Here is a 27,404-nt window from a genome sequence, read left to right on the forward strand (position 1 = left end):
GCAATCCACAGATGGAGGAATGGAAAAAATTGACATAGGAAGAGAAATTCAGAGGACACAAGGGAAAAGAGATTTAAAAAAAAGATAAAAGAGAGGAGTGAACTCAGTTCATGGAAAACAAGGGAAGGTCACGCCAAAGCAGCCTGCAGTGGGGCACACAGGTCACTGAGGTCACAGTCCACACAGTTTGACAGTGCAAACCAAGAAACTACCTCTGTGAGCTTGTGACAGTCTGGCTCTACGGGACCTCAGCCTGGGCTTCGGCCCTGTGGGCGGTGCCACCGGGGAGTAAGAAATGCCATTGTTTTTTACACAAACAGAAACATACACGTAGCCATTTTATTATGTACGCCTACACAATCTAATGCAACCCAAAATAACCGTTTATTATAGAGGTCGTAGTTTGAAGTGCTGTTGTACTGGACTGCGTTATATAGTTTGCAAATTGCATTACATTTTACAGGTGTACCCAATAAGGTGGCCTCTGAGTATATTACAGTTGTATACTTAATCTGTACATGTACATAGAGTGCTAATATAAAATAATAATGGATCATACTTAAAATCATAAAATAAATGAAAGAAAAGTAACAAAAAAACAATAGAATGAACTGATTGATGAGACAAATAAAACTGCATATAAATGTCGGTGAGAATCCATGATGCTTTTCAGCATACTGTATGTACCTGCGGCCGCTGGCATCCCGAAGTACAGCTGCCCCTGGGTCTACCGCCCGAGCCTCCAACTCCTGCACCTCCTCGAGAAGAGACTTCCTCACGGTGCGACGTGTGCTGCAAAGCAGAAGTAAGCTCATCAGACAGACCCATGAAGGAAAGTTTGAGTGTTTAACTTTGCAGACACATGTGATTCATAATATTTAAGTGTGCGTAAGTGTTGACATAGACTATACGGGTTATATAAACGCCTCGGTTAAGTTAAATAGCCTCTGCATGGATTTCCCGTGTATTTATATTCAATGTGTTCTACTTACGTGGTCCAAGCGAAGTCTTTGACTAAACACGCGGTAGGCACCAGAACCAGGCCCAGCCAGAAGTACCAGCACTGCATCACCTTGCCAGCCTGCAATGTCAACACACAGCCTTCATTTATTTTGCTTGTATATTAATTCAAATGAGTATCAAGTCATTTTTCTCTGCAACGAGCACCGAGAAACACATGTGGAAAAGGCAAGAAAAATGTGACACAAAGCACATTGAAAGCCATTGAAAGCACAGTTAGTTGAATATCCTCAGTGTTATATTGCCAAACAGTATCTGCACCACAAACTGGATTTAACAAAAGATTCACACAGCCGAAATACAATGCGTCAATGCTAAAAATGATAGGGGATAGCCACAGATTCACCCTAATTGTTTCTGCAGTCCAGCTGCAAACAGCCTTATAGACCTTTGACCCTCATCTTCAGCCTGTCTCCGGGGATCAATCATGCATCTAACCACTGTCTCAATCTGTCTGTCTGTCTCACTCCTACACATCTCTTTCTCATGTGGATCCCTCCAATCTCACTCTTTCACAACTTCATTCATTATTAGTGACTATCTTCTTTTGCTTGTCCTCGCCTGTTACTGCAAATCCCTAAATTGTTCCTTTATTACCCAATATCTCCCCCTTTAGTTATCTGCAAGAGCTCTGTGCAGTTTCACAAGCCCAAATCTGTGTCTCTAGGCGTCAACGTTTAAGTCAACAGCCACAAACATTTCATGCGCCATAACATACGTAACTTCTACTACTTTATTGCCCACATTGTGTGTTTCCTGTGTTTTGATCCAGGGATATAGAGACAATTTGGTTCGCAGAGGAGAAAGAAATGGGGAAAATGAATCGTCACAGATGATCCAACTGGACTCAAACATAGTCTATGTCTTTCTGTGTGTGACAAACACCTACACACAAATAATGTGTGTACCGGACACACATTATATCACATGGTCTGTATACACTCTGAGGATAGAGGAATGCTTCATGATTTCTCTGATTTGTTTGATATCCATAGAAAAAGTCTTAACCACTACTTTACAGGAAACACAAATCACACATAGATGGACACACATAGGACATTAGTTCCCACATGAGAACGCGTACACACACACAGTTACTCTGAGCAGAAATATACAGCTCTTTTGCATCCCCTGTCCCCCATGGACAGATGGAAATATAGATAGCAGGAGCAGGGGAAATAAGAGAGGTAATAGGGTAGTTAGGGGGGGGACGATGGAGGGTGGTGGCTGAGTGTCTCTGACCATTCCCCAGTTAGACTTGAGCAGCTGCAGAGATATTTGACCGCATTCCTGATTTTTGACACAAATTGAATTAATGAGGGGAGTTTTGACGGCCCTTTTCCCTTCCCCTCAAAACTCTCTACCCACTCAGTGGGGCACCTCACCTCATCCCGCCTGATCCCCAAACTCTAAAATGACTCTCTCAATCAAGGGATCCCCATGTACACTCTCCTCGCCCCCCTGGATCCTCATCACCAGCAGCAGCAGCCCACCCTCTTGAGTCAACACCTCCACAGAGGGCAGTAAAGAACGGGGGCTCGGGTGACACGCAGCAGGTGCAGGAAGCCTGGTGAGTGTGGCTGGCGAGGCATAAATCTCCCCTTGGGCTCCAGCAGTGCCGATCTGGAACACCCAAGAGGTGAGTCTCATAGGCGCCATGTATTGGCAACCAAGAACAAGGGAGGGGCAGGTGATGGAGGTTGCAGAAAAGAGATACGTAGTGGGAGGGGCTATTTTAACCCCCTGTTACTGAAATGTGTGACATGTGTTTATGGAGAGGGACTTGCCTGGCCCAGCATGTCGGGGGCGATGGGGACAGTGGGCCAGATTGCAGAGTAGACAGCGAAGAAGACCATCCAGAGCGCCATGCTTCCCCATACCGCCAGGTGGGAAAACTACGAGAGAGAGAGCGAGAGAAAGAGAACAATAAGGACGACAAATAAAAGGGGGAGCCGATGGGATGGAGATTAGGAGACGGAGAAGAAAGACAGCGTAAGGTCAAATAGTTTACATACAGCTCTTCCGAATATACACAACCTTTCCCTCAATCCTTCCCATATCTTGGCCCCGCACTGTGATCCGCTGAAAGAGGACACTGTGTGAATTCCAGTGGGACCCTGCTTCATTACTGCCAGTCTGTTGTGTGGACAGCTGAACGGACAAAAGTGTCAGTGCTCTCCAGTTCATCCTGCCAGTCTCTCTCTCTATCCAACAGCAGAGAGGAGACAAATCTGGTTGTCGTCATGGCCCGAGCTGCTGTTCTCCTCCTCTACGTCTCTGCTAACTGTGTTCCAAAATTAACCAATACTCAGATTCTTAGTTTTGTATTTTATTGAGGAAGTTCATGTACAGGCGTTCAGGTTTTTCCTGTAGACACTGCAATCATCCGAAATTATGTTAGCACTATCGTAAGACATCTTGCATACATCTAGTATCTGGTATATTTTGATAGTAAACAGCAGGATTTTTTAAACACGCTGACTTTACTAGTGTGAGGCAGCTGCTTTTAACAGCTCATTTCTCACTAATTGCAAGAGCTAACTTTGTGTAATCCAGAGTCGGGATATCCCCGCTAGAGGCTGTAGTTTTTCATTGGATTCAATGCTCGAAGTTAGCTGGCTAGAGCTGTTTGGAAGAATGAGGACTAATGCCACATACTGGAGCTATTTACCTTCAAAACTATATTTTACTGGTTTCCAGCAAGTTAGTTCCTTTTGAATTAATAGTGGCTATGTCAATATATATGCTACCATGACATTGTGGTTCCTGCATCCTTGATATACACTTCAAAAGTCTATACAGCTCAACGTTTGACATTAACCATATAGATGAATTAAATATATTTCTCAATACTTGAATATAAAATTATTTAGGGGACATCTGGGCTCTGAGTTAACTATGTTAAATTAAATCTGTTTCGATCGTGTTTCTGTATTTACTCTTATAACAGATGGTAATCTCATGGTTTTCAGGTCTGTTTTTCTCCTTTGCTGTACAGTAACGGCTTCCATTCAATCCTTGAATATCTGTTAAAATATATTTAACAGCACTTGCAGCTGCTTCCCAGTAAATGCCTTTGATTGACTTGAATGGTTCTTAAGTCTTACGGTATTAACATTTGGACATGTTTTTTGGACATTGAGTTAATCGTAAGTGACTAAGTTTGAAATATTGAAAAGGAGCGGTGGAAAAACTATTGCAGCCACGAGTGAGAGGGTTGGGTGGTGTAAGCAACTGGTGTTTAAGAAACCTCAAACCTCCACCACGAGATCAAGGTACACCACATCTTTTCTCATGTCTCTGCGGAATATGAAGCATTGAGACCAAGATCTATGAAAATCTATGAGTGGACCCTCCCTCTTTATTTATCAACAAGTAAAATACAGCACATTTGTTGTGGAGTAATAGAGAGTGTTCATGTGCTTACCCTGGTCCAAGCTGTGGTCTCCATTCCAGCTTTCAGACATACTGTAACTACCACATACTACACACACGCACAAGCACACACACACACACACACACACACACACACACACGACAGAGGGAGTGCAAATTAAAAAACAAAACAGAAACAGGATTAATTTGCTGGCGACTGTGGAGATAAACATTAATGTTGTATAGTAAACTAAGAAATGTCTGTTAAACTACTCAGGACCCCCCCACAGTCCTGTGTAGTCTACACACACACGTAACTGTAGGGAGTAAAATGATATCAAGAGTGTAAGATGGAGAAGTCAATAGGGAGAAGAGATGGATGAGAGGAGACAGACTGGCTAGACGAGACTAGATTCAGTGGAGACTCATAGCGGCTCTGAGGAAGCAGCACAGTGCTGGTGTGTACACAAATACTGTGCAATGTACAACATCTGCGTGCCAAAAGACACAGATATCAAAACTAAATATAAACAAACAAAAACATATACAAAGAAAGTAAATGTAAGATGCTTACTGTGTAGACCATATTCCCAACAAACAAGTAGTCATTTCCCTGACCATCACTGAACGGAGAGTCTGTGGGGAACACACACAGACAGATGCCTCATGATAAAGTCTGACCAGCCAGATTTCTGAATGTAAAGTTACTCGGGCATGTCACTTACCATGCTCTAACATTTTGAGTGGAAACCAAAAGAGAATAACTGAATGAATCAGTGCATTGATACAGGTACCCCAAAACACCTGGAAAACAGAGCGAGAGAGAGACAGACAGACAGACAGGAGAAAAGAGTGTAAAACAAGTCAGTGAAAACTAATGCCATACTGTATAAGCCTCCACACACATAAAAACATACAAAAACAGCAATTCCTCACAGTAACACTGTGCCCTCCCAGTGTACCCTCTAAAATGAAAGACTTCCTTATTCTGGCCCTATGAATCTCATTAGAGGTTGCCATGGAAACATCCCGGTCTCCATGCCACTCTTATTTACTCGCCAGTGTCCCAAACACACAGCAGGGATCACTTGTCAATCCCACAGTGAGCAACAAGGCATGACGAGTCGGATGCAGGTGTTACCTTGGTGTTACCTCGGTGTGTGTGGGTGTGTGTGTGTGTGCAGACTGTAAATGTGTGTGCATGTACCTTGGTGTTGAAGCCCTCGGCATTCTGGGTGATTCGGTAGAGCTGTGGGAAACGGAGCATGTTCTGCTGGCTGCACGGCCGGTCAAATATCCCCAGAGTGAACGGGGGGAGTGCCGTAAATATCTGCATCACACACAAGATGCAGCCATTTAAACACTTAATGACAGAGCAGCGTGTATACATATAAACATACTTCGACTAGCTGGGCAATCAGTGTTCATATCAGCAGCGGCATTAATGGAATTCTGCAATGTTTTATAAGTGGGAAGCATGAAGGCATCTGCAGTCAGACATAAGTACACACAGCAGTCTCCAAAACACAGAAAGAAAACTCTCACACACACATGCATGCCAACGGAAAGAGCAGAGATGAGAAGACAAAGTAGATTGAGATTAGTTGAGAGATAAGAAGAGAGAAAGAGACTTGACATGAACTTAAAAAAAACCCCAAAAAACAGACTGTTGAGACAGAGAGAATAGAAGAGAAAAGGAAAATAGTGAGAGTTCGAGAGGCCGTGAGGACTCACCACATTGTAGAGGCCGATACACCAGCGCTCAAAGAGGATCTGGCCAGAGAACCCGTTCACAAAGGCGAACCAGAGCTGGAACACAAAGAGAGGGATGAGAGGAACAATCTGCCATAGGGAGGTACTTAGAGTAAAAGAACATGTTGTACTCTACACTGTCACTCCCTATTGTTTTAGTTATGCTGTTTCCGTTGAAAGACCTTCATCAGGTAAGACTCAGGTTTGTGAATTAAGGTCCATCATAGTTTAAAAGACATATAACTTCAAAAACACTTTATAGTTTATTCTTTCCCCTTTTAGACTTCCTCATAATGTGTGATTTCTAGTGCTGAATTCAAGTTGAAAATCTGGAAAATAGTACTCTTTGTAGATGGTTGTTTATGAATACTATTGTATTGTTTTATCATTTTAGAAAGTTGTGGAAACTCTCTATTAGATTTTTTTTGTAGTGTGTGTTAAAATGTCTGAAGTTGTTAATACTGTTTGTATATACTGTTTAAACAATGTTTTAGTGCTTGTACCTGGAACATCTTAATAATGACAGAAAGCAGTGGGATTGACGGGAATTGTCGTCATACTTTTCCCAGAGCTAACAACAATAGTGGCCCAGGGGAAACACACACACACACACACGTACAAACAAACACACACACACACACACACTGATCTGAGGGCAGATAAACAAAATGTTTGGGACCAGTGGTGGGAGTTGTGGCATTCCTCGGGCATACAGTGGAGCACACAGCCTAGGGGTGAGGTCAGATATGTAAAAACACACACACATCCATCCCCCTTATTCCGTCTCCACTAAGTGGACAGAGTCTCTGACCTTTGGCCTAGAGCGCCCTGCAGGGGAGCCAATCATGCAAGATAATTATGGAAACCCACACATATACACACATAGAGTGGTGGTGTGAGCGGGACAGTAGACTCCCATGAGGACTTGCACCTGCTGGCATCCTTAATGTGAGACAGAGGGGTGGAGCACAGCTGACAAATACCCCTCATAACAGGCAGGCCAGGGCTGCGGCGTGCCCCTCCATCTCTCACTCTCACACACACACACACACACACACACACGCACAAAGCTGTCGACCCTTGGTGCCAAGGTCTCGTCACTGCTGATCTAAACATACGTTTTTTTCTTAGCGTGTGTGTGTGTGTGTGTGCCTGCAAAAGAGACAGAAAGCAGACACCAGAAGGGCACCTCGTCCATCACTGTCAGCCATGTCGACAAACAGCTGCAGAACGTCTATGTTAATGTTACTGTGTGTGTGTGTGTGTGTGTGTGTGTGAGAAATGGGGAAGCTGTGGTAGTGAAGCTCTTACCTCTATAATGTAGAGGACCACGTTCTTATAGAAACAGTAGAGGATGCACTTGGTGACACGGTTGTAGCTCCACGCTCCATGGACCAATAGGAGCTTCTCTAGGTAGCAGAACTATCAATCATGGAAAAGAGAGAAGGAGAAAGAGGGAGAGACTTATTTTTATAATTAGAATAAAGAAGCAAGAGTTTAAAAGAACATTTGAGATGGAAAGGGAACAGAGAATACTAAGAATGTGGCTGAGGGACAAGAAAGTTGAAGCAGGAGGAGGCCCACTAATGCATTATCACTAATGGAGATACTTTGTACAAGATGAGAAGCTAAAAGAGAAACAACTCACACAGGGAAAGTGACAGAATGTGTTTGTGTGACAGAAACAGAAAAAACAAGACTCTTCAGTAATAAGGAGAACCCTCTGGTTCATTTCATCCTGTTCACATTAGCATTGAGTTGTCATTATAGGTCACACATATAATGGGATCTAGGGTTGCAAATAATCTTTTTTCAATTTATCGATTATTTTTTTAGTCTCTAAAATTTTCCTGCAGCCCACAGGGACGTCTTCAAGCTGCTTTTTTCTTTGTCTGGCCAACAGTGCAACATCCTAAGATATTTAATTCACAAGAGAAGGTTTGAAATTCTTCTAAAATGATAAAAACAACAATAAAAATGGTCAATTCAGACCTAATACAACGTGGCACTATTTGCACTATTTATACAGTATTTTCTATATATCACCAGCAGAATTTATTGGTGCTGTAAAGATCTAGCTTGGATAATTCACTGCAAATTATAGACGTGGAGAAACAACAACTTAATTGTAGTCTAGACACTCTGGTTTTGTTTCCATTGCTCACTGAGCCATATCATAAAATATGATCAAATTCACGCTTTCAAAATTGGTTAATCGACCGATCTTCTCAGCACCAATAGGAGCTTGATTGAGAAATGTTAGGAAAAATAATGCCTCCAGCTGAATAAAAGGAATTCAAGTATTACTCTTTAAGTGATTAATGTTTCAATTTTAGCATAAAAAAGAAAAAGAAAACTTGTCTGAGCTACGAAGAAGGATACACATGTTTTTGATTTTCTTGTGGACTTTTTTCTTTTATTGTAAGAAAATAAGAAAATAAACGCTGTTCGTTTCTATTGACAACATGATACTCGAGTGACCCCTGTAAGTAAACTCCTTTTTCAGTTGTCCCCCTCAAGGGAGGTCAAAGATCAGGATTAGCTGTAGAGTGAGCAGGTAAGGATTCAGTGTCTTGCCTTAAGACACTCGAGCAGGGTGGACAACCGGGCATGAATCCATTATCTACGTTCATATAAAGGTTGTAACATATCTGCATGACCCTGACCAAGCATGAACGACTGTCTACTGCATGTCTCCATGCTACGTCTGCATCCCACCTGTGCTATAGAGTAGTCGGAAGAGTTGGTGGCCTGCATGCCCTCGTTGCCGCTGATCCCCACTCCAACGTGGGCCGTCTGAATCATGCCCACATCGTTTGCACCGTCGCCGATCGCCAGCGTGATGGCCTTCACGTGTTTCTTCACCATATCCACAATCTCAGACTTCTGCAGCGGAGAAACTCTACAGAAACAATAAGAAGAAAAACAAACGGACATGGTTGGTTGATACTATAAGTGCATTTACTAGAGGTGGGAAAATGTTTTCTTTCTTTCTGTGAGAAAGAAGGAAAACAAGAAATTGATTTTGAGATAGAAGGCAAAACAACTTAGATGCTAGCAATTAGGAAAGAAGAATAAAGCCTGAAAAACTAAGAGTGGGAAACAGTTGAAAGTGAAAAAGAAAGCGGCTGGCAGAAACACACACACCCACACACTGCAGGCCGGGGCTCTGTAAACTGCTCTTCACCAGGAATTAGGAAACAATGATTCACTGTTCCTCTAATAAGACTCTGGGTAGCTCAGGTTTGATGTGTTTATATGTGTGTGTGTGTGTGTGCTTACGGCGGTGTGTGTTTATGCATGTCTGAATAGATCCGAGTGTGCCCCAGAGAGTGTGAGTGTGTGTGTGTGTGTGTGTGTGTGTATGTGTGTGTGTGTCTCCAGGGAGCTTCCAGTGGTACTCCACCCTCTTGACCCGTGTCACTGATCCCCCTGTCCACAACCGGTTCTGTTGCTTCACTGACAATAAAGGACCGAGGGAGGCTCGATTACAGATGTTTCCCTTGGGGGCCACTGAGAGACAATAGTGAGGTGTTACGGTGCATTTGCTGAACTATTGTGGAATTTTATTTCTCATTTTATGGGGCAATGTGTTACACACCGACAAAAGCTCCATTTCGGTTGTTCTGGTTTTCCAATTGGCTTTACTAAAGAGACTTTACAATCCCGAATTTCTTCCACCGTCTGCCATGGACATAATAGAAATGGATCCGTCGATCACATTACGTGGTCTTCCTCAGATGAGGGCGTTTTGCCCAATAATTTAGTTTTAGAGAGATATATCAGGAAAATTGTACGAGGAGGCCTTTTACTGCCCGTCATTCACACGAGCACAGCTATACGAGTCTTGTTCTTACTATCTGCAACCTGTACTGTTAAAACAAATGCATCTACAAGGGAGGAAACATGGGAGAAAACTAATACCGGGACTGGGATTACATTTGTATAACAAAGCAACTTCTATTTCCCACAGTACAGGACTTGCAACTGCATTGGCTTACGTGGAGCATGAAATAAAACATTTTACAGTAGCTTAAGATATGTGTTTCGTATAGAATGTGGCATTTATTTAGCATAAACTCATTTAGACATCATCATGGTGGTACAGTAGGCGACTTCCCTATCGGCTGCATTAGCAGAGATTAAGCCAAATCCAGATTTTAAATATTTACATTAAATTTCCCTGATGATAGTAATTACCTGAGCCTCAGTGATGTATTAGGTGACGGTAATTTGAGTTTCAACACCAAGCTTCTGCGTGTGTACAATACTTCAAACTGTTACTAGAAATAGGAGGAGTCATATATACACGGACTACAAATAATGTGTCTCTGTGTGTGTGCGTGTGTGTGTGTGTGTGTGTGTGTGTGTGTGTGTGTGTGTGTCTCTAACTCTAATGTCTTAAAATCCCCACCATGTTTGTCAGTGTTCAGATAATGATATTACAAAATGAAATTGTGTGCAGCTGCAGGAGCACATAATGAAGACAAAATGAAATTATGAGCAGATGTATGACCCTTCACACACACGTGCACGCGCACGCACACGCCTGTAGGCCACGGGTCCTAAAGACGGTCCATTTTCTATGAATATGTAAGAAGGATCATGTCCCGGTCAAACTGAAATCACAGAGCTGGGTGGTCTGCTTAGTATTCATATGCGGGTGTGTGCATAAACACACACATTTACACACATGCACAAACACACACACACACACACACACACACACACACACACAAACACAGCTCCTGCCTCCGCCCCACACACCACAGGGGAAACCCTCAGAGTGTCTTGGCCTCTGTAGTCGATGCAGATCAACTTCTGCTCTTTGTGCGCGTCTCTTGGCCTCTCACCACAAATCTCTCTGTCTCACTCTAGCTCGCCTCTGAGCACAGCTAACAGTGTCTGGGATTGTATAAAGTGGCATTGGAGAGATGAAAGGCTCCCAGTGCTCTTCACGGTGGAGCTGAGCAGAAAATAAGCAGCCCCTAAGTCCTCCTATAAACAAACGCACAGTGAAGTCAGGAAGCCATGCATACGAGTGCACCCAACGCACGCAGGCACACATTCCCTCACTGTAAAACATCACACACGTACAGTTGGAGAGATACTTGAAAGTCTTACAAGTCAAAGCCACAGCTCATTATGTACAAGCAGCTTATTAAAATGTATTTTGCCACACTCACAACAGGAATCACCTACAGCAGTGGTTCCCAACATGCGGCTCGGGACCTCCCAAGGCATCGTCAGATGTAACTTTTGTTATTTTTTTGCTGTGCACGGTTTAACCTTTTTGGGCCTCTAATAATTATTCAGATCAAAGAATCTGAGCAACTAAATGCTTGGGAAGCATTGACCTACAGTACAAAATACAAATATCTACTATTTAACCTGGTGTTTTTACTTTTATGAATAGAAACATGGTTTTATTTCTAAAAGAAATAAGCCATATTTGAGCCATATTTCTCAAATGTTAAATATTGTGTCAACACAAGTACCTGTACTTAAGAATAAATCATCATCATAAAACTGGAAAATCCCAAAATACTGTGTTTTTAAAAGGGTTGAAACCTTCCAACATAAAGAGCAAACCTCAGGTACTCACGTGTAGAGGAGCAAAAGTATCCTGATGACTACCTTCATAAACAAGCCATGGAACTAATAAAGGCTTTTTTATCAAAATGCCACTACACTTCAAAATACCTGACTTTTGATCTTTTGCACACGTTCTAAAACTGGCATCAGACGTCTGATGTTTGATACCTAACCCTAAAACAGGGGTCGCGAAAGAGATATGAAGGGGAGGAGGGAGCGGGGAGGGAGAGAATTACACATAGAGAGAGGGACGCAGTGAAGGAAGCTGGAAGCTGTTTGCAAGGCCTGTGAGACCCGAGTCCGGATATGTAAGGGAGAGTCAATTACTTCCCTCCCGGCTGCACACACATAAACACCAACGATCACACACACACGCACACACACACACAAAAGACGAGTGGAAACTCTTTTGTTAAACATCACAGCTGGTGCCGAGGCAAACATGACCAAAAAAGGGAACACGCAGTAAACATTCTACGAACAGAGTGCACTTTGTATGAATGGTAATGTACTATGGCAGTGTGATTATGTGTTGGTGCCCATTCCTGGGCTGCCACCAGAAAATGAGTCACGGCTGTGACAATTCCATGCAGCGTAGCTTATTACACGTCTCCTGCTGTGCAGCGGGACGGGCTTTTATCATTCAAGCTCATTTGTTGACTGTGTGCAACCGACAACCTTTACCAACACGTACAAAAGGTATAAAGGCCTGCACCTGCACCGACACTCTCTGTTTTGTGCACAGAGCAGCGTATGTGGTGAGATTCAATGGATATTTTTCTGAAGTGTTTGTGTTTTTTTTTTTTCTTGAGCAGTTCCTGCAGTTGCTTTTTGCCGTAGGTTATTAAAAAGTTTGAGGATTTGGACCCACCTTCGTCATCGGGATTCATTTCATACATGAGGTCTAACATTTCATCAAAGCTCACACCCTCACCTTTACCTGAGGATGACCATGTGTGGTCAAAATATTGGTAACAACACAAAACCTCATAATAGAAGTGTCTTGTGTTTTCAGCGAAAAAGGTGGATATTCAAATCCAGTTGGGTACAAGTGCAGGACTAAAGTTTGCCTAAAGAAGTCCAAATGTTGCATTAAAAAATACTTTTGGGAAAGTGAACATTTGAGTGTAGACAACCTCTCCGCTTTTCTTTGTACAACAGCACAATGATGCCGAGTATCTCTATGTGTTTTTTTCAAAATAAACGGTGCTTATACTTCTAGACTTGTCTAGACTTATTAATTAGTTAGTTAGTGCTAGACTTTTACTTTTCATGGTCCTTTTAATTAGATTCCATACTATAATTCAAAATAATTAAATGACATCATAAACAACAATGTAAAATTTTCCCTGTCATTATTAATGATTTCATCAATTAATAATATGGCACCAATGACACATTTTGATTTAAATGTTGCAACCATTTAACATTCAAGCAAGAAAACCAAGAAAAAGCACGGGAATTTTCCTTTTCCAGACCTTCAAGACCTGTGCAATAAAGCAAAGTATTCTTGTGTGTGTGTGTGTGTGTGTGTGTGGAATGCATTTTCCCTACCGGCAGCAGATGACAGCCTTGCAGGACAACGCCAAGTCAAGGAAGGCCTGGCGGAGCTCGAAGGACAGTGCATATTTCAGCGTCTGACCATCAATGACCAGTGCCAGCTCATTTTCCTTCCTCAGCGAGTCGCCCAGGGATGAACAGTGAGCGGTCAGAGTGGCACGAGTAGCCTGCAAAGACACAATGAGGAGGGTTTGGGTTTTTCTTACATTTTCAAAGTAAGATTGACGAGATATTCTCCATTTCCTCCAAACACTAAGCTTCAGAGACCAGTTAGACAGTTTCACACATCATCAACATGCTTTTACTGACAAGCCTTTATCTCCAACATCTCTTCTCCAGTTGGTTCAAGTTTGCAACATACACATTAACACATCAGTGTTCAAAGTGACGTGAAACGCTAACCTCACCAAACAACCTTAAAACCTAATCTTCCCCCTAACCAAACATAACTCTAAATCCAACCCTCAATGACTCTACAAGAGAGCGCATTTTCAGGTTTTATGCTTTTGGGAACATGTGGCCTTTTAAACTGGTGAAAATACAAAATCGCACACATCAAAACACACAGACAATTTGTTAAAAGGTCAGAAGCACTGGCAGCAAATGGAAGACATATGCTCTTGGTTTCATGGGCAGCCTTCATCTGGGGAAAGAATGTGCTTGTGTGTATATTAAATAAATAAGAATGCCAATATAAAGTTCACAGTTGTTGTAGACATTATGACAACACGCTGACGCTATAAGGTCCTCGGGGGAGGTTGGACCATGGCATCAAAACTGAAATATTTACTTCACAAAGCAGCAAAACACCACAGTGGGAGACACGCACAACTAAAGAAAAGAAAAGATGGACTATTGGTGTGGCTGGGTTAAAATGGTTAAAAATCAATATCTAACAGGAAAGTGTGTGTGTGTGTGTGTGTGTGTGTGTGTGTGTGTGTGTGTGATCCAAATTGCCTGCAAGCCAGTAGTTTGGGGGCAATTTTGATGGAGCTCTTGATAATAGAGGAACAGGGATTAATAGAGAAAATAAACATCCCATGGAGTTGTAATGAATTCCATGTGGAGGAGCAAGCACGCAACAAGCAACAAGCAACACACACACACACACACACACACACACACCTGAGTTCTACCAGTTCCGCTGACTGAAATTATGACTTCCATGGGATCCCAATGTTACAGAGCATTAAAATGGTTCCACATGTATTATATTTGCCTTGTGTGGTCGATCTGTACAGACGTTCTATTGATGATAATAATCCAACCAGATTTATAAATAAAAAGGAAAACTTTAACTTTCAATTATTAAACAAACCATTAAACTTCCTCTGAGAAATAAGGGTTTCAAAAGGGTTCTTCCTGAAGGGCTGAGGTTCTACCCTTTTATGAAGAAAGCTTTCTCAAGGATTCTTTGAAAGACAAAGGGCTCCATTAAAAACCCTTTTCACCCAACGAACCCTTTTTGGGAGAAAGATTTCTTCCAGGATTATTGAATGCATGGATGTTAGAAATAAGGAGGATATTTGAAGAGTGCAAGATCAGAAAAACAAATAAGACTCAGAGGACTTGACAGTTCCAGCTCCGTTCTAAGAGCTCTTTTACATTAAGGAGATCACAGGTGAGTTCAAGTTAAGTCCTATTGAAATCAAGCAAATGTTTTATCCGTCGAGTGCTATCCAATATAGCATCAGCTCACTAACTGTCCATCCACTTTTGTTAGTTGAACATGTGGAATTCAGCTTTTATAAATAATAAACAAGAAACGACGCAAAATGAAACGCCCCATGACATGAACTGTTTGTGGGAACAACAGCAGCCCAACTAAACACATGGCAATCAGATTAAAAAATACCAAACCCAAGACACAAACGTGCACAAACATTTTAAATGGTTGGCAGCGTTAAGAATCTGCACATTCTCTCACACAGCGGGTTATTGGCGGCCGTCAGACCCGAGAGTCCAGTGACCCGCTGAGAGATGACCCCTCTGTCTACCAGTCAGCATGTGCAAGAGACAACACAGCGAGCGCACACACACACACGCACACATGTATGTATGCAACACAATCATAAGAACAATGCCGCCTCTCTTCTCCTTGCCAATTCGCGATGCACACAAGTGTCCCTCCTCTTCCCAAAATGTCCCTGCTCTTGTTTTCTCAGCCTGAGGCTGTGTGTTTTTCTTTGTATGCCGGAATTCCTGTTTGCATTCACCTATTTCCCCAAACAGGGGAAAGGAAAACAAAAACATAATGAAAGGATTAAAGAAGATTACAGGTTGTCAGAGACCTGAAGCTCAAAGTGTCCATGTGTGATGTGCATGTGTTTTCACAGAGGAGTAAAGCACGTGCATGGATGTACGAGAGTTGTATGTTAGCAATGTAATTGCACAGGGGTTGTGCGTATGTGTACATGTCATGCATGTGTGAGTGATAAGAATCTGCCAAAACCTCCTTTCCCCTGCTTGTCCTCACCTCCTCACAGAGGAATGGACACAAAAAGCCTCAGCAGCATAATGCAAAGTAAACACCACACAAGTGAACATTTTATTGTATAAAAACACTGCCGCTGGGTGTTGATGCTTTAAGTCTTCCCCATTTTCTGCATGGGGCTTGATTCTGTGCAGCTCCCATTTAGAGGGAAATTATAATAATAACAACGTTGCTAGTTGCACCTGAAGTTGACAATAGTGTGAACCCATGTCAATGTCACATCTTAAAAAGGCACTAAAAGAGAGGATCACACACACGGTATAATCCTCAAGTGAATGCAAACAGTTCACCAGTCAGCGAGGTGCTAATATAACAAAGTGACTTGTGACAGCAAGTCTAGTCAAAGCTTTAGCGCCGGCTAAGATAAACCGGAATAATAACCAGGCTAAGTCTACAGGAGCTGTCGAGGATTAAAAAGGTAACTAAGGTACAAACACTAGTTAGCTTTAAAAGCTAAGTGGCAGGCATTTACCAAAGTACAGCAAGTCCAGACCCAACTGTGTCCTCATGAGAAAGAACGACGTCTCAACATGAAAAGAAACCAAAGAAGGTCCACGATGATCTTTTAACTCTTTCTCAAAGAGAAGCATCCATTAAAATGTAACTTTACTCGTTTTCACGCTAAATTACCCGCTATTTCTGGAGACCGGAGAGGAGAAATTCTTTGATTGCAATACGACAGCTCCGATCTAATTAGCAAGAAGTTTTATGTTCCAAACTCAATGTTTATTTTTCATATGCATCGGAGCTCACACATACTGTAAACCATGTTCACAAGCCTTTCTGCATGGAATTTTATCAGGTTTATATTTGGACCACAAAATGGGAAGGGCATGCAGCCGGTTTGAGATATCACAGGTCACCTTCTCTCGTTGCATGCTTTACCATCAAATACTCAAGCACATACACATATATACACACACACACACACACACACACACACGTAAATATATATCTATACACATGTATAGATATACAGTATATACACAGATATATATGTGTGTATATATATATATATATAAAAATAAAAGATATAAATAAAAGCACACAGTGAGCAAGGGGAAAGCCAAATGTTGATCCGTTCCAGGCCAACCTCTCCATTCAAAGAGAGCTCAATCGCTAGTTCCATCATGATGAATGTACATAAGCAGAGTGTAAAATATAAACTACTTGCTTACTAACAAGATAAATAGGAATAGGTACAAATAAAAAGGAGAAGAAGGACAAGGAGTGTAAACTAGATTCAGAGGGAAGGAAGGGAGAGAGAGACAGAGAGAGAGAGAGAGAGCTGCAGAGAAAGACATGCGCATATCTGAAGTGCAGATTCTGTCACCACCTCAGAGATTTAATATACCGTTTAATTATCGGACTGTGCATCTGTACAAACACCCACATCCTCTGCTGCCTGAGCCAGAACACGCGCACACACACACACACAAATAAAATAGACACAGACATATGGACTTAGCAGTGGGAGGCCAGATGTAAAAAAAGAAAGAAAAGAAGAAAAAAAACGCAATTATAAATTGAAAAATGCCAGAACAATAGAGCATGTAAGTCTAGGCGAGAGAGAGTGAGAGAGAGAGTGTGTGTCTGAGTGTGTGTCTGAGTGTGTGTCTGTGTGAATTAAGATGATTAATGAGCAGAAGAGAGACGTAGTTTGTTTTAGAGTTGTACTGCGGGCAGCGTGACGGGGAGCGGGGGATTGTGGGAAAGTTAGATGTAATGTATATTCAGGACTATCGAGCTGATCAGGGTGATCCCATAAACTGCATCTTGAGTAAACTGAGAGGGGGCGTGACATATTTAGAGACTGATACGAGAGGGAAAAAAGAAGACTTCACATTCTTAGGGTGTCCTACAGTATTGACTAAACAGAAAGAGACAAGGCAAAGATTTGTGTCAGTCTGTGTGTGGCGTGTGATCTGAAGGTGACAGATGGCGCTCGTCACAGCTTCAATGGTCGCAAACCGTTTACCCAGGAGGCATCGCTCACAGGGTTTGTTTTGACGAGAGGAGGAGCACCAAAAGGAGATCGCATTACAACTCACTCATCGCCCTCACATGGCTCAGTACCATTCGTCTCTCCCTTCATTTCTCTATCCAGATTGTCGATCTCATACATGAAGTTCAATAAACACTTGTCTGCTTTATTCATAAACACACTCCTGCGCTTCCACTAAGATAAACATGCATATTTTGTTGCTTGTTCATGCTCTTCATCCGACTCTCCCTCTAAACACACACAGACACACACACACACACACACACACACACACACACACATTTTCCTGTGTAGTCGCTTCCTATGCATATAAAGAGGGTGCTGACAGATGTGGAGGTAGTAGTGTGAAGAAGACATGGAGCGGAGAATGGACTTGGTGGTGGTGGTGGTGGTGTTGGTGTTGGTGGTGGTGGTGTTGGTGTTGTTGGTGGTGGGGTCTGCTGTTAAGAATGCAAGATCCACCACATAGATCAGCTTTCACACTGATTAAAGAAAAAGGGTGCGATCGAGAGTGAAAATTGGGGACAAAGTCTTTTTAAAATGGGGTCAGGAGGTCAACCTCGAGGTGAGATTTTGATAAGCAGCTTCTGTTTTTGCTCATATATGCCAGTTACAATTTCCAGGCCAACAAGCACAACGAAGCTGAGCCGACGCAGGCTAGTTTAAGTGTGAGATAAGTGATGTACTGGAGACAGTGTTGCTTTTATCCCCACCGAACACCAGTCACAACCAGAGCTCTCTGAAGTTGTCCTGATTGACAGGCATGACTGTGAAACACAAGTATGCCACTTGCCACATGCAATGACAGAATGTTTCTTCTCTGACATCCATATCTCCAAATACACATCTACATATGTGAATTAGTATGATGTTTTTTTTTTAAGGGAGAGGATATTTAATATCCGATCTGAAATAGCTGATTATCTGTAGGACTCCATTATTGTATTTAAGGGGATGTGACTGTAATTGAGTTTTGTTGCAGTACTTTGTCATGTGGTTTATTCTCTCTCATGCTTGTCCATCCACTTGAAAGCGTGCTACAAAATACACCAGGCTCTAAGCAAGAAATTCCACTTATGACCCATGGTTTATATTTCACGTCAACCAGCTGTCTCTCGGTGCCATAAAGAAATGCGTCTGTACAACTATTTTACAAAAGAACCCCTTGAGTGGTAAGCCTGAGGTTCAAATTCCAAATCTTGCTCAAGGACACATCAGCAGGGTGTACGTTTGATATTTCTGTGCAAGCCAGGCTTTCCAGCTGAAAAATAGATTCCCGACTGCATATAGTTCTTTTGAGTTGCTGTTAAATGGAGTCTATTGAACTGCATATGGCATGAGAACGTTCTAAAACTGGATTACGAAAAATCATGTCAGGAATAGTTCTCGACATAGTAAGAGTTAAGTCACGTCAGTAATGTCATTATCAGAGAAACAGCTTAAGAGTGACTTTTTCCTTCATTCTGGTGGCATTTCACTTTCATTCCACTCTCGATGATGGAAAGATTTGTCTGAGTTTGAGTCATTTCTCTCAGCAATGGCCTTAATCCTCCAGCACCTCCTGCCTCATTACACGTCATTCAGCTGTAGAAGAATCTTTTTTTTGGCTTGAAAAATATTTCTAATGAAAGGGTTCAGAAAGTTCACTTTTCTAACGTGTTGGTGCAAAAATGCTCAGACTTTATGAAACAAAAACCTCTCGTCTAATGTGCTATTGGATCTATCTAAGTCGATGTGCAATCTCTGGAGAAGAATTTCCCAAGGAAGATAGGCCTAACATTCCCTTTGGCTGCAATTAAAGCTTAGACACAATAATTTCAAATATGTATCAGCAATAAAGGCGGGGCAATAAAAATGAAATCACCTGTTAGACCCAAATGTTTCATCCTCCAAACCCAGACTACGTTGCCCCGACAGCAATCAGACTTTGAACTGTTTGCTGGAATAGTACAGTATGGGACACAGGCTTCACACACACATTTCCATAATATGTACAACCATTTCAGAGACTTTAAGCAGTTTAAGATAGGTAGACCTATCAAGCCATTGATTCACCTAAAAAAAATATATAATAATATGGGAAAACCCCTTCTTTGGGCCACATGGCATCATGTAATAGACCCAGAAATGGTCATGCCAACATTTGTCCACTATGTAACATTTGCTCTAAAGCCTGTCCCTCGTCTTGGGGGCTTGGTTGAAACGCGAACATGCGCCTCTGGGAAACCCCACGCGGAAGCACCAGGGACAGAGCGACAGCATGGATCTCTGAGTGACAAGGGGAAGCAAGGCCCGAGCGACCGGAGGCACCAGACACTCAACAATTAATTTCTAGGCCTAGAAATCAGTCTTTATAATGTCATAACTTTTCCAGGAATTTTATGATCCTGGCAGCACTGATGATAAAACATGGAAGACAGAGCAGCAACAACATCTTCCAAACTAGGTTAAGAATGATCCACTTACAGTGCTGACTATTAGCTTTCCCCCTCTTGTACTAATCACATCGGCAATTCTCAGGCTGAAGCAATTGTTACCCGGACAATGTTCACCCTGTCCAGCTCAGTGAATTCAGCGTCTTGCACGCTATCTGGCTTTTAACATTACTTTGATGCACGGTAACATGAAATCACGACTATTTCCTTTGCTAAAAGTGGGCTTAATACAGGAAAGAAAATGATTATAGGCAATTCAATTAGAATGATGACCAACATTAAAATATTCTACACAAGATTCCAATTGGATGCAATGTTAACCATACAGAGGTATGCTGTGTTGATCATGCTATAGACTAATAAAATGCCTCTTTTGGCCCTCACACACAAACACACATTTCCAAATACACACATGCACACGCACACAGTTCCGACACTTAAAACTTTATGGATGCATAATCTCCACAGTCTCATGTATAAATAAACTCTATAAAAGTGAACAAACTGTGAGTGTGTGTGCAAGTGTTTGGGTGTCGGCACACATGTGGGAGTTTGTGAAAGAGAGACGGACACAAAGACACATGACAGTAATTAAGCACTTAGGTTAAGCAGTCACACATGAAACCTGAACGCAAAGAACACATAACTGGGGTAGAAATCTAATTTAGAGATCTCTGATCTCACTTTAAATAGCCACAGGGACATGTGTACATGTACAGATGGTCTGTGACCCCGCTGGCTTTTAGCTAAACACGGGTTGGATAAAGAGACACAAATAGTGGGAGAATCCTGTGTGATCGTTGAAAGCCAGGTACTGTATGCGAATGTTGTGAAAGAGACGGAAGCAGAGGGGAATAGAGGGAAACAAGTAATAGTTCACTACTTGTCTCATCCCTTTCTCCAAAAGGACACCAGAGACTTTAATTACCTGCACCTGTGAGCACACAAAGAGCCACACCCACCAATCTGACTGTGGACCACACCCTAGATCCCACAGTAACCTGTTTAAGACCCCGCCACTTAACCCCCTCCCTTCTTTACACACACACACACACGCACACACACGCACACACACACACACACACACACACACACACACGCGCGCGCGCGCACGCACGCACGCACACACACACGCACACAACTGTACACAGACGTGACTCAACGAGGTCGGCAGGAGGAAGGAGGAGGAGGGTCTACTCACATCCAGAGAGTCCTCATTGACAATGATGAGGGACATGCCGTGTGTCACCAGACGACAGGAGTAACCTGAGAAACAGAAACAGATAGTGGAAGGCAGAGAATGGGGAATGGGGGAGAGATTAGATGTACTCAAATCCAAAACACAGGGGAAAACCTTGTCTCATGTACAACTGGATTTGCGAAATCCTGCTCCATTCTCTCACACAGCTATCTGACTCCATTCTCCTCCATCAGCCTATGGCCCTCATCATATCTCTATTGTAGTCTGTTGTGCATTGTTCAACTACATCCAGCACCGGTTAAACACAGCAAAACCACTAACTCACAAATGTTCTGAACACTACTATAGGTATATAGAGCAGTTTGATCACATAGAAAGTGTGTGAAATATAAATACAATTTGCACAGTACAGTCTCAGAGAGAGTCCAAACTTTTAAGCTAAATTTAGTTCTTATTTGTAAGTGTTGTTTTCCACAAATGTCTGGTGCAACTTTGAGTCCCTTCTTCCCCACGTACGACTTGCACTTCGAGATTTGAGAATTGTCTGATATTTAATGCCACACACAATGACTACTATTCTTCTCGCCATTATTCAATAAACTCTAGCTGTGGAGACAAGGGGACTTCCTCACCAGCGCTGGATTTGCCTCCATCACTGGCACATACTGCACTAAAAGCACTCTCACAGCTGCTGGGGGAAGAACCGGCCTTGCTGTGACTTTCACCCACATTTTGGCCAGTGTTTATTTTAAAGGCTTCTCTCTTACCTATGTTGATGGCAGTCTCCTGCTTGTCTCCAGTGAGGACCCAGATCTTGATGTCGGCCCTCATCAGAGTGGCGATGGTCTCTGGTACGCCGGCCTGAAGACGGTCCTCTATGGCCGTGGCGCCCAACAGAAGTAAGTTCTGTTGGCGGAACAGAAATAATTTGAGAAATAACATTCAAAGAGACAGTGAGAACAAAAGAGTTAAGTAGGTTAGAATAAATTATATTTAGGCAAAAAATTCAGCCAAACATCCCAAGACTGTGTGTGAGGGCTCTTTCTCTCCAGAAAACATCTTCCATATCTAGTTAGAGGATGAGAACGATGCCAGCGAATTCAGTTCAGTAGCTCATTTTAGACTTCTGTACCAACTCTCTGTCTTTGTGCCAAAAAGTAACCCATTACCTTTCCCCCCCTTGCTTTAATTTGTTCTGCATTTAAATGCATGTGTACCCTCATTAGACACACTCAGACACACACACAGACTCTCGCACGGACACACAAGTTAACACTACTGTGTTGTTGACTCCAGTTTTATGGGGCTTTTGGCACACTCGTGAAGGTAATTACCCTTGTGGTCTCCCAGTCTGAGCTCCCCTCCTCCTGCAACTGCTTCCTCTTCACTTATTTCCCACCTTGACTCTCTGCTCTAAATCCTTGGTTTGCACACATGTTAGTTTAACTCTTGTGAATATCCGTTCCTCTGAAATCTCTGTATTAGTTTGTTCACTTATTCCCCAATCGGTGCCATCTTTCTGACTAATACAAGATGTCCACAACGCCATCCCTTTAGGAAGGAGCAGCATCTGTCTTTACAATCTGCTAAATGATTTGTGTATTGCAATTTACAAACATGATGAGTAATGTAAGTAAAGGACATTGTGTTAATTGCAGTGTGGGAATGAATGCAGCCACTCTGCCACCTGCTGGAAAACAGGAAGTGCATGTTTGTATGAGTATGATCTTCATTACATGAAGAATTTTCAGGTCCCTGCTTTGATTTCCAGACATCTCACATCACTACAGAGAAAGAGATGGCGCGTTTACCTTTTCAAGTAGTTCATAACACTCCTCTAGTTTCAGAGCGCGGTCTTTGAGCACAGTGCTGACGCGATTGTATTCCTTTAGCCACTCCTGGTAAGCGTCTTCCTCCAGGTCCACATAGGCAAAGCACAGAGTCCTTAGTCCTGGAAGGATGGGAGGAAGATAAGACAATCAATCAGGGGGCTCATGGAGAATAGATTGAGTTGGGAGTGAGTGTTTAGAACGCTGAGAAGCCGGTAGAATGGAGGAAACTTAGGAAAGATGTCTCTGAGGTGAAACAAGACCAGTGAAACAAACAAGCATCTTTTAAACAGAGAGAAACTCAAACTACGGCTTCCCCTCCCTCTCCCTTCTTTCTCTCTTACCTTCAGTCGCAAACTGTTCCAGATGAGCAACAGTTAATTCTTTGTACTGGGACGCCTCAGTCAGATGCTCAAAAATTACATTATCCTGCAAAACAACAAAATAAGCATTATTAAAAAATGTTAAAGGGCATTTGGAGAGCTGAATTACAGTCATAATGAGATAAACATACCGCTCCTTTGCAGTACAGCCGTAGCTTCCCGTTGGGGGTTCGGACCACCACAGACATGCGCTTGCGGTTACTGTTAAGGAAGCAGTGGGCTTAGTTTCAAGACACACTACAGTTTCATATTACACAATTACACTGCCTGAGAAGAACATTTATGAGAGTATTACCTGGAAAACTCCAGCACATTTAGAAGCTCATAGCTCATCTCTTTTCCTCTCTGAAATCAACAAAAAAAATGTCAGCTCTCAACTTTGCACAAAGCAGCAATTCCTGCAGTAAAACACACAGACACACACTCACAGCTTCAATTATGACTGAATGCGGGGTTCTTGCAGTGAAGACAAACCCGAGCCCTTTGGCCCCTTTGACCAACGCTCCTTCATCTGGAGAAGAGGCCTGGTAAATGAGCTGGTCCTCCTCTCTCTCTGGGACCACCGTGTGGCACACTGCCATCATTGTCAGAAACTCACAGATCTGAGGTGATGTAGGCTAAACACACACACACACACACACAAACAAACAGAGTGGACATGGATTTTAACAGCATTCATCTTGGGCAGAAAAGGTTTGCTTCAAATAAAGAAACATGAGAAAAAAGCTTCAGAGACACCTACATGATTCTCGATGTTTTGTTTGAGAGTTGGGTCGTCAAACTCTGTAGAGTTATTGCTGTTGGACGGCAGATTGCTGTGAGACAAGAAATACAGATTTATGGCAGGAGTTAATCTAATAGTGTGTAGAAACATCGGCATTCATATAGCATAACAGGCTAAAATAAGTGAATTATTGTCAACGTTTTGTATATTATTCTGATCAAAGCATGCACGGTACATCAATTTCTTAAAACACGCAGAGCCTAAAATGGAGAAAAAGAATATCAGAAAGGGGAAGACGAAAGGTCACTGACCTGAAGTCATCCATTGAACGATCACAGTCAAGATCAGGGAAGTGGCTGCAGTGACGAAAGAGGTTGTATTGGAAAAGGAATCAGTTGAAGAGTTGGTTAGTTCATTTGTTCAAGCATGTCAGAGTTCAATCAGTTGAAAGAATAACAACACAGTATTACAGGAAAGTCAAATACATTAATTTATTTAATATTTAGAGATTAAAAGGTTACTCAGTGCTCAAGTACATTTAGTGGCAGTCTAAATTAATTTTCTTTTAGAAGGTGGCTCCTTTTACAGGCCGAGCTAAGAGGCAAGAATTAATTTACAGAAGAAATAAAGGATGACTGACCCATATGTAATTCCCGCAATAGTACACTTCTTAAAGTTCATGATGTTACAGGTCAGAGTTCCGGTCTTGTCGGAAAAGAGATACTTCACCTGGAAAAGATAATATGTAATGTAAGCAAACACCGCACATTTAACAGGCGTGTATTGATTGAGTGTGTATGTAATGCTAACCCTGGGCCTTCCTACTTGCCATCCTACAGCCACTGATTATGAGGAGGGGGAGGAACTGACCTGGCCCAGCTCTTCATTAAGATTGGACGTTCGAGCCATGGCCGGCGTGTCTGTCTCCGAGTAGTACATCTCCATGTCCTGAGGAGCAAAAAGGGATCAGCAATATTTGACTACTTACAGTAAGTTAATTGGAGAACAAACATTACAGACACACACATAGACCATACCCAGTTGATGAAGAGGGCCTGTGTGAACTTGACCACCTCCAGAGTGACCAGCAGGCTGATGGGGATCAGGTTGTTGTACAGGATGATGAACGTCAGCAGGTTATATGCAAAGTTAGTGGAGATGTCCCCTACACAAACACACAATATTCACTGACCCTTAAAATGTGTATAAATGCATACAACAACTTATTACTGTTAGGAGACATAAGTTACTGGTTGTGTGTGTGCATTCTCACCCGCCCTGGACAGATACCAGCAGGCATCTTCAGTATGTTTGTCGTTCCAGATGGCTGCACCCACAGAGCTGATCAGGGCCATGACCAGCAGGATGCCAAACAAGACCAGGATCTGCATGTTGGTCACCCGCTCCACATTAGAGCGCTTCAGTGGTGCCTTGGTGGAATTCTGGCAGGTGGACAGGTCAATGAATACAACACGAAGACACTCACAACAAGACAATGCTGGATGATGGGACAGTTTCATTATGTTGCAATAGTTTCACTGGGAAGAAGACCACTTGCATTTAATTTAATTTTATTTTGCACAATTACAAAAAATGTTTGTCCTTAATCCAAATACTAGAAATGTTCTCCCTGTTATGTTTATTCCTAATAAAGTTCACTCAGCCATTAGTCTATTGCCATTACACACAATGCATTATACACAATGTATTGTATTCGGACAAGACGCTGGGTTTACCTGCATCAGTTTGGAGTCATGGCCAGTGTAGACAACAATTCCCACAACCCACTGTGTGTTTCTGAGCTGGGCGCCACGCAGCAAGACCTGGTCTGGGCCCAGGGGCACTGGACTGAGAAGAGCAAGGGACAAACAAAACATGATAGATTAATACACAGTTTGGGCAACCTGCATTTTTGTTTGATACATTTAGAAGAAAATTGCTGTCAATAAGAAGATCGAGTCACTTTGCTTGCTTTACTTTTGTGCCGCCTAAAATTTCTCAGTTATAAAACCTGTGATACATTTTAATTCAGAAAGAATGCAAATGCTTTTGCAATGAATAGTTGTCTTTTAAATTTGATGTATTTTGTACTGGAAAATCATTCAATGGATATCTTTATAGCTTTATTCTGTTTACTTATTTTAAACCAAAATACTATCAATTAATTAATTAGTTTTGCATTTAACACTGACAATACACTTGCGTGTGTCAATCAATAACTGTCAATGTGTGTGTTTGTGTCTCACTTCTGGTTTTCCAGCCGCAGTGTGCCAGTGAAGTCATACAGGTGTCTGTTGGGTTCTTCACACTCCAAACAACCAGACAGCGCAACCAAATCCTCCAGAGTCTGAAAGGCAGCCGTGACCGAGAGACCCTGGAAAAGATGTAATATGACAAGCCAGGATTATCCCAAAGTGCATTCCTTAAAAGCAAGTTCATAAGACAAAACAAGTCAAACACTGATGAAAACAGGAGATAGAAAGAGAACAATAACTTCTTCAAATATGATCAGGCCATTGTGAGGAGCTACGGTTTCATTTGAAATGGCCATTATATTTAACATCTTTTATTAATCTGTTGATTTGCATCCTAACTGTAACAATTATTAAAAGAACAACAGATACTTTGTACTAAAATCTAAATTTGGGGAGAAATTCCTCACTGACCAAGTGCTGAATCCATTCACTGAGAACTCTCAGACTGAGAGATGAGCTCCTTGGTCTTCTTACCTGTCTGATCTTCAGGTTGGTTTCTCCATCCAGGTTAGAGGTCTCAGTGTAACACATGGCCTGAGGCTCGCTGTAGAGAGGAGGCCAATATACAGTGCTTAAAATTGTTAATCCATCAAACCACAGGAAATCAGTCAATGACCATTTTGAATATTAAATAATCGATTACGTAATTGTCTTTAAAAAAAAAAAAATAACCATATGAACATTATTACTGTTAAACATCTGCTCATCAAATATGAATATTCACTTCCTTTACATGATTTCACAAATGTTTTCAATTTGAAAACAGTTGATATATT

General features: G+C 42.1%; 1 protein-coding gene across 12 annotated transcripts in view; it reads right to left on the reverse strand.

Moving 5' to 3' along the window:
* The window catches only part of atp8a2 (ATPase phospholipid transporting 8A2), a 46,682-nt gene that overhangs the window by 3,695 nt on the left and 15,583 nt on the right, over positions 1 to 27,404 (reverse strand). For 7 of the 12 annotated variants that reach the window (XR_004611734.1, XM_034560456.1, XM_034560457.1 and 4 more), the window contains 28 exons: positions 27,103 to 27,172; positions 26,620 to 26,747; positions 26,110 to 26,221; positions 25,647 to 25,815; positions 25,411 to 25,538; positions 25,244 to 25,321; positions 25,014 to 25,102; positions 24,685 to 24,729; positions 24,392 to 24,464; positions 24,078 to 24,266; positions 23,945 to 23,994; positions 23,781 to 23,850; positions 23,611 to 23,695; positions 23,249 to 23,388; positions 22,205 to 22,343; positions 21,438 to 21,502; positions 13,297 to 13,469; positions 8,866 to 9,049; positions 7,459 to 7,569; positions 6,130 to 6,204; positions 5,603 to 5,725; positions 5,121 to 5,199; positions 4,970 to 5,031; positions 4,448 to 4,504; positions 3,058 to 3,171; positions 2,808 to 2,915; positions 993 to 1,081; positions 688 to 792 (listed from right to left, as the gene is read on the reverse strand). Coding sequence is in view for 11 of the 12 variants with exons in the window: in XM_034560456.1 (XP_034416347.1) it covers positions 688 to 792; positions 993 to 1,081; positions 2,808 to 2,915; positions 3,058 to 3,171; positions 4,448 to 4,504; positions 4,970 to 5,031; positions 5,121 to 5,199; positions 5,603 to 5,725; positions 6,130 to 6,204; positions 7,459 to 7,569; positions 8,866 to 9,049; positions 13,297 to 13,469; positions 21,438 to 21,502; positions 22,205 to 22,343; positions 23,249 to 23,388; positions 23,611 to 23,695; positions 23,781 to 23,850; positions 23,945 to 23,994; positions 24,078 to 24,266; positions 24,392 to 24,464; positions 24,685 to 24,729; positions 25,014 to 25,102; positions 25,244 to 25,321; positions 25,411 to 25,538; positions 25,647 to 25,815; positions 26,110 to 26,221; positions 26,620 to 26,747; positions 27,103 to 27,172 (2,910 nt within the window). In the remaining variant the exon portion in view is untranslated. The other 5 variants (XM_034560463.1, XM_034560461.1, XM_034560460.1 and 2 more) reach the window with 3 other exon arrangements.

Source organism: Cyclopterus lumpus, chromosome 20 (genome assembly GCF_009769545.1).
Source record: "Cyclopterus lumpus isolate fCycLum1 chromosome 20, fCycLum1.pri, whole genome shotgun sequence".
In the NCBI taxonomy this organism is placed as follows: domain Eukaryota; kingdom Metazoa; phylum Chordata; class Actinopteri; order Perciformes; family Cyclopteridae; genus Cyclopterus; species Cyclopterus lumpus.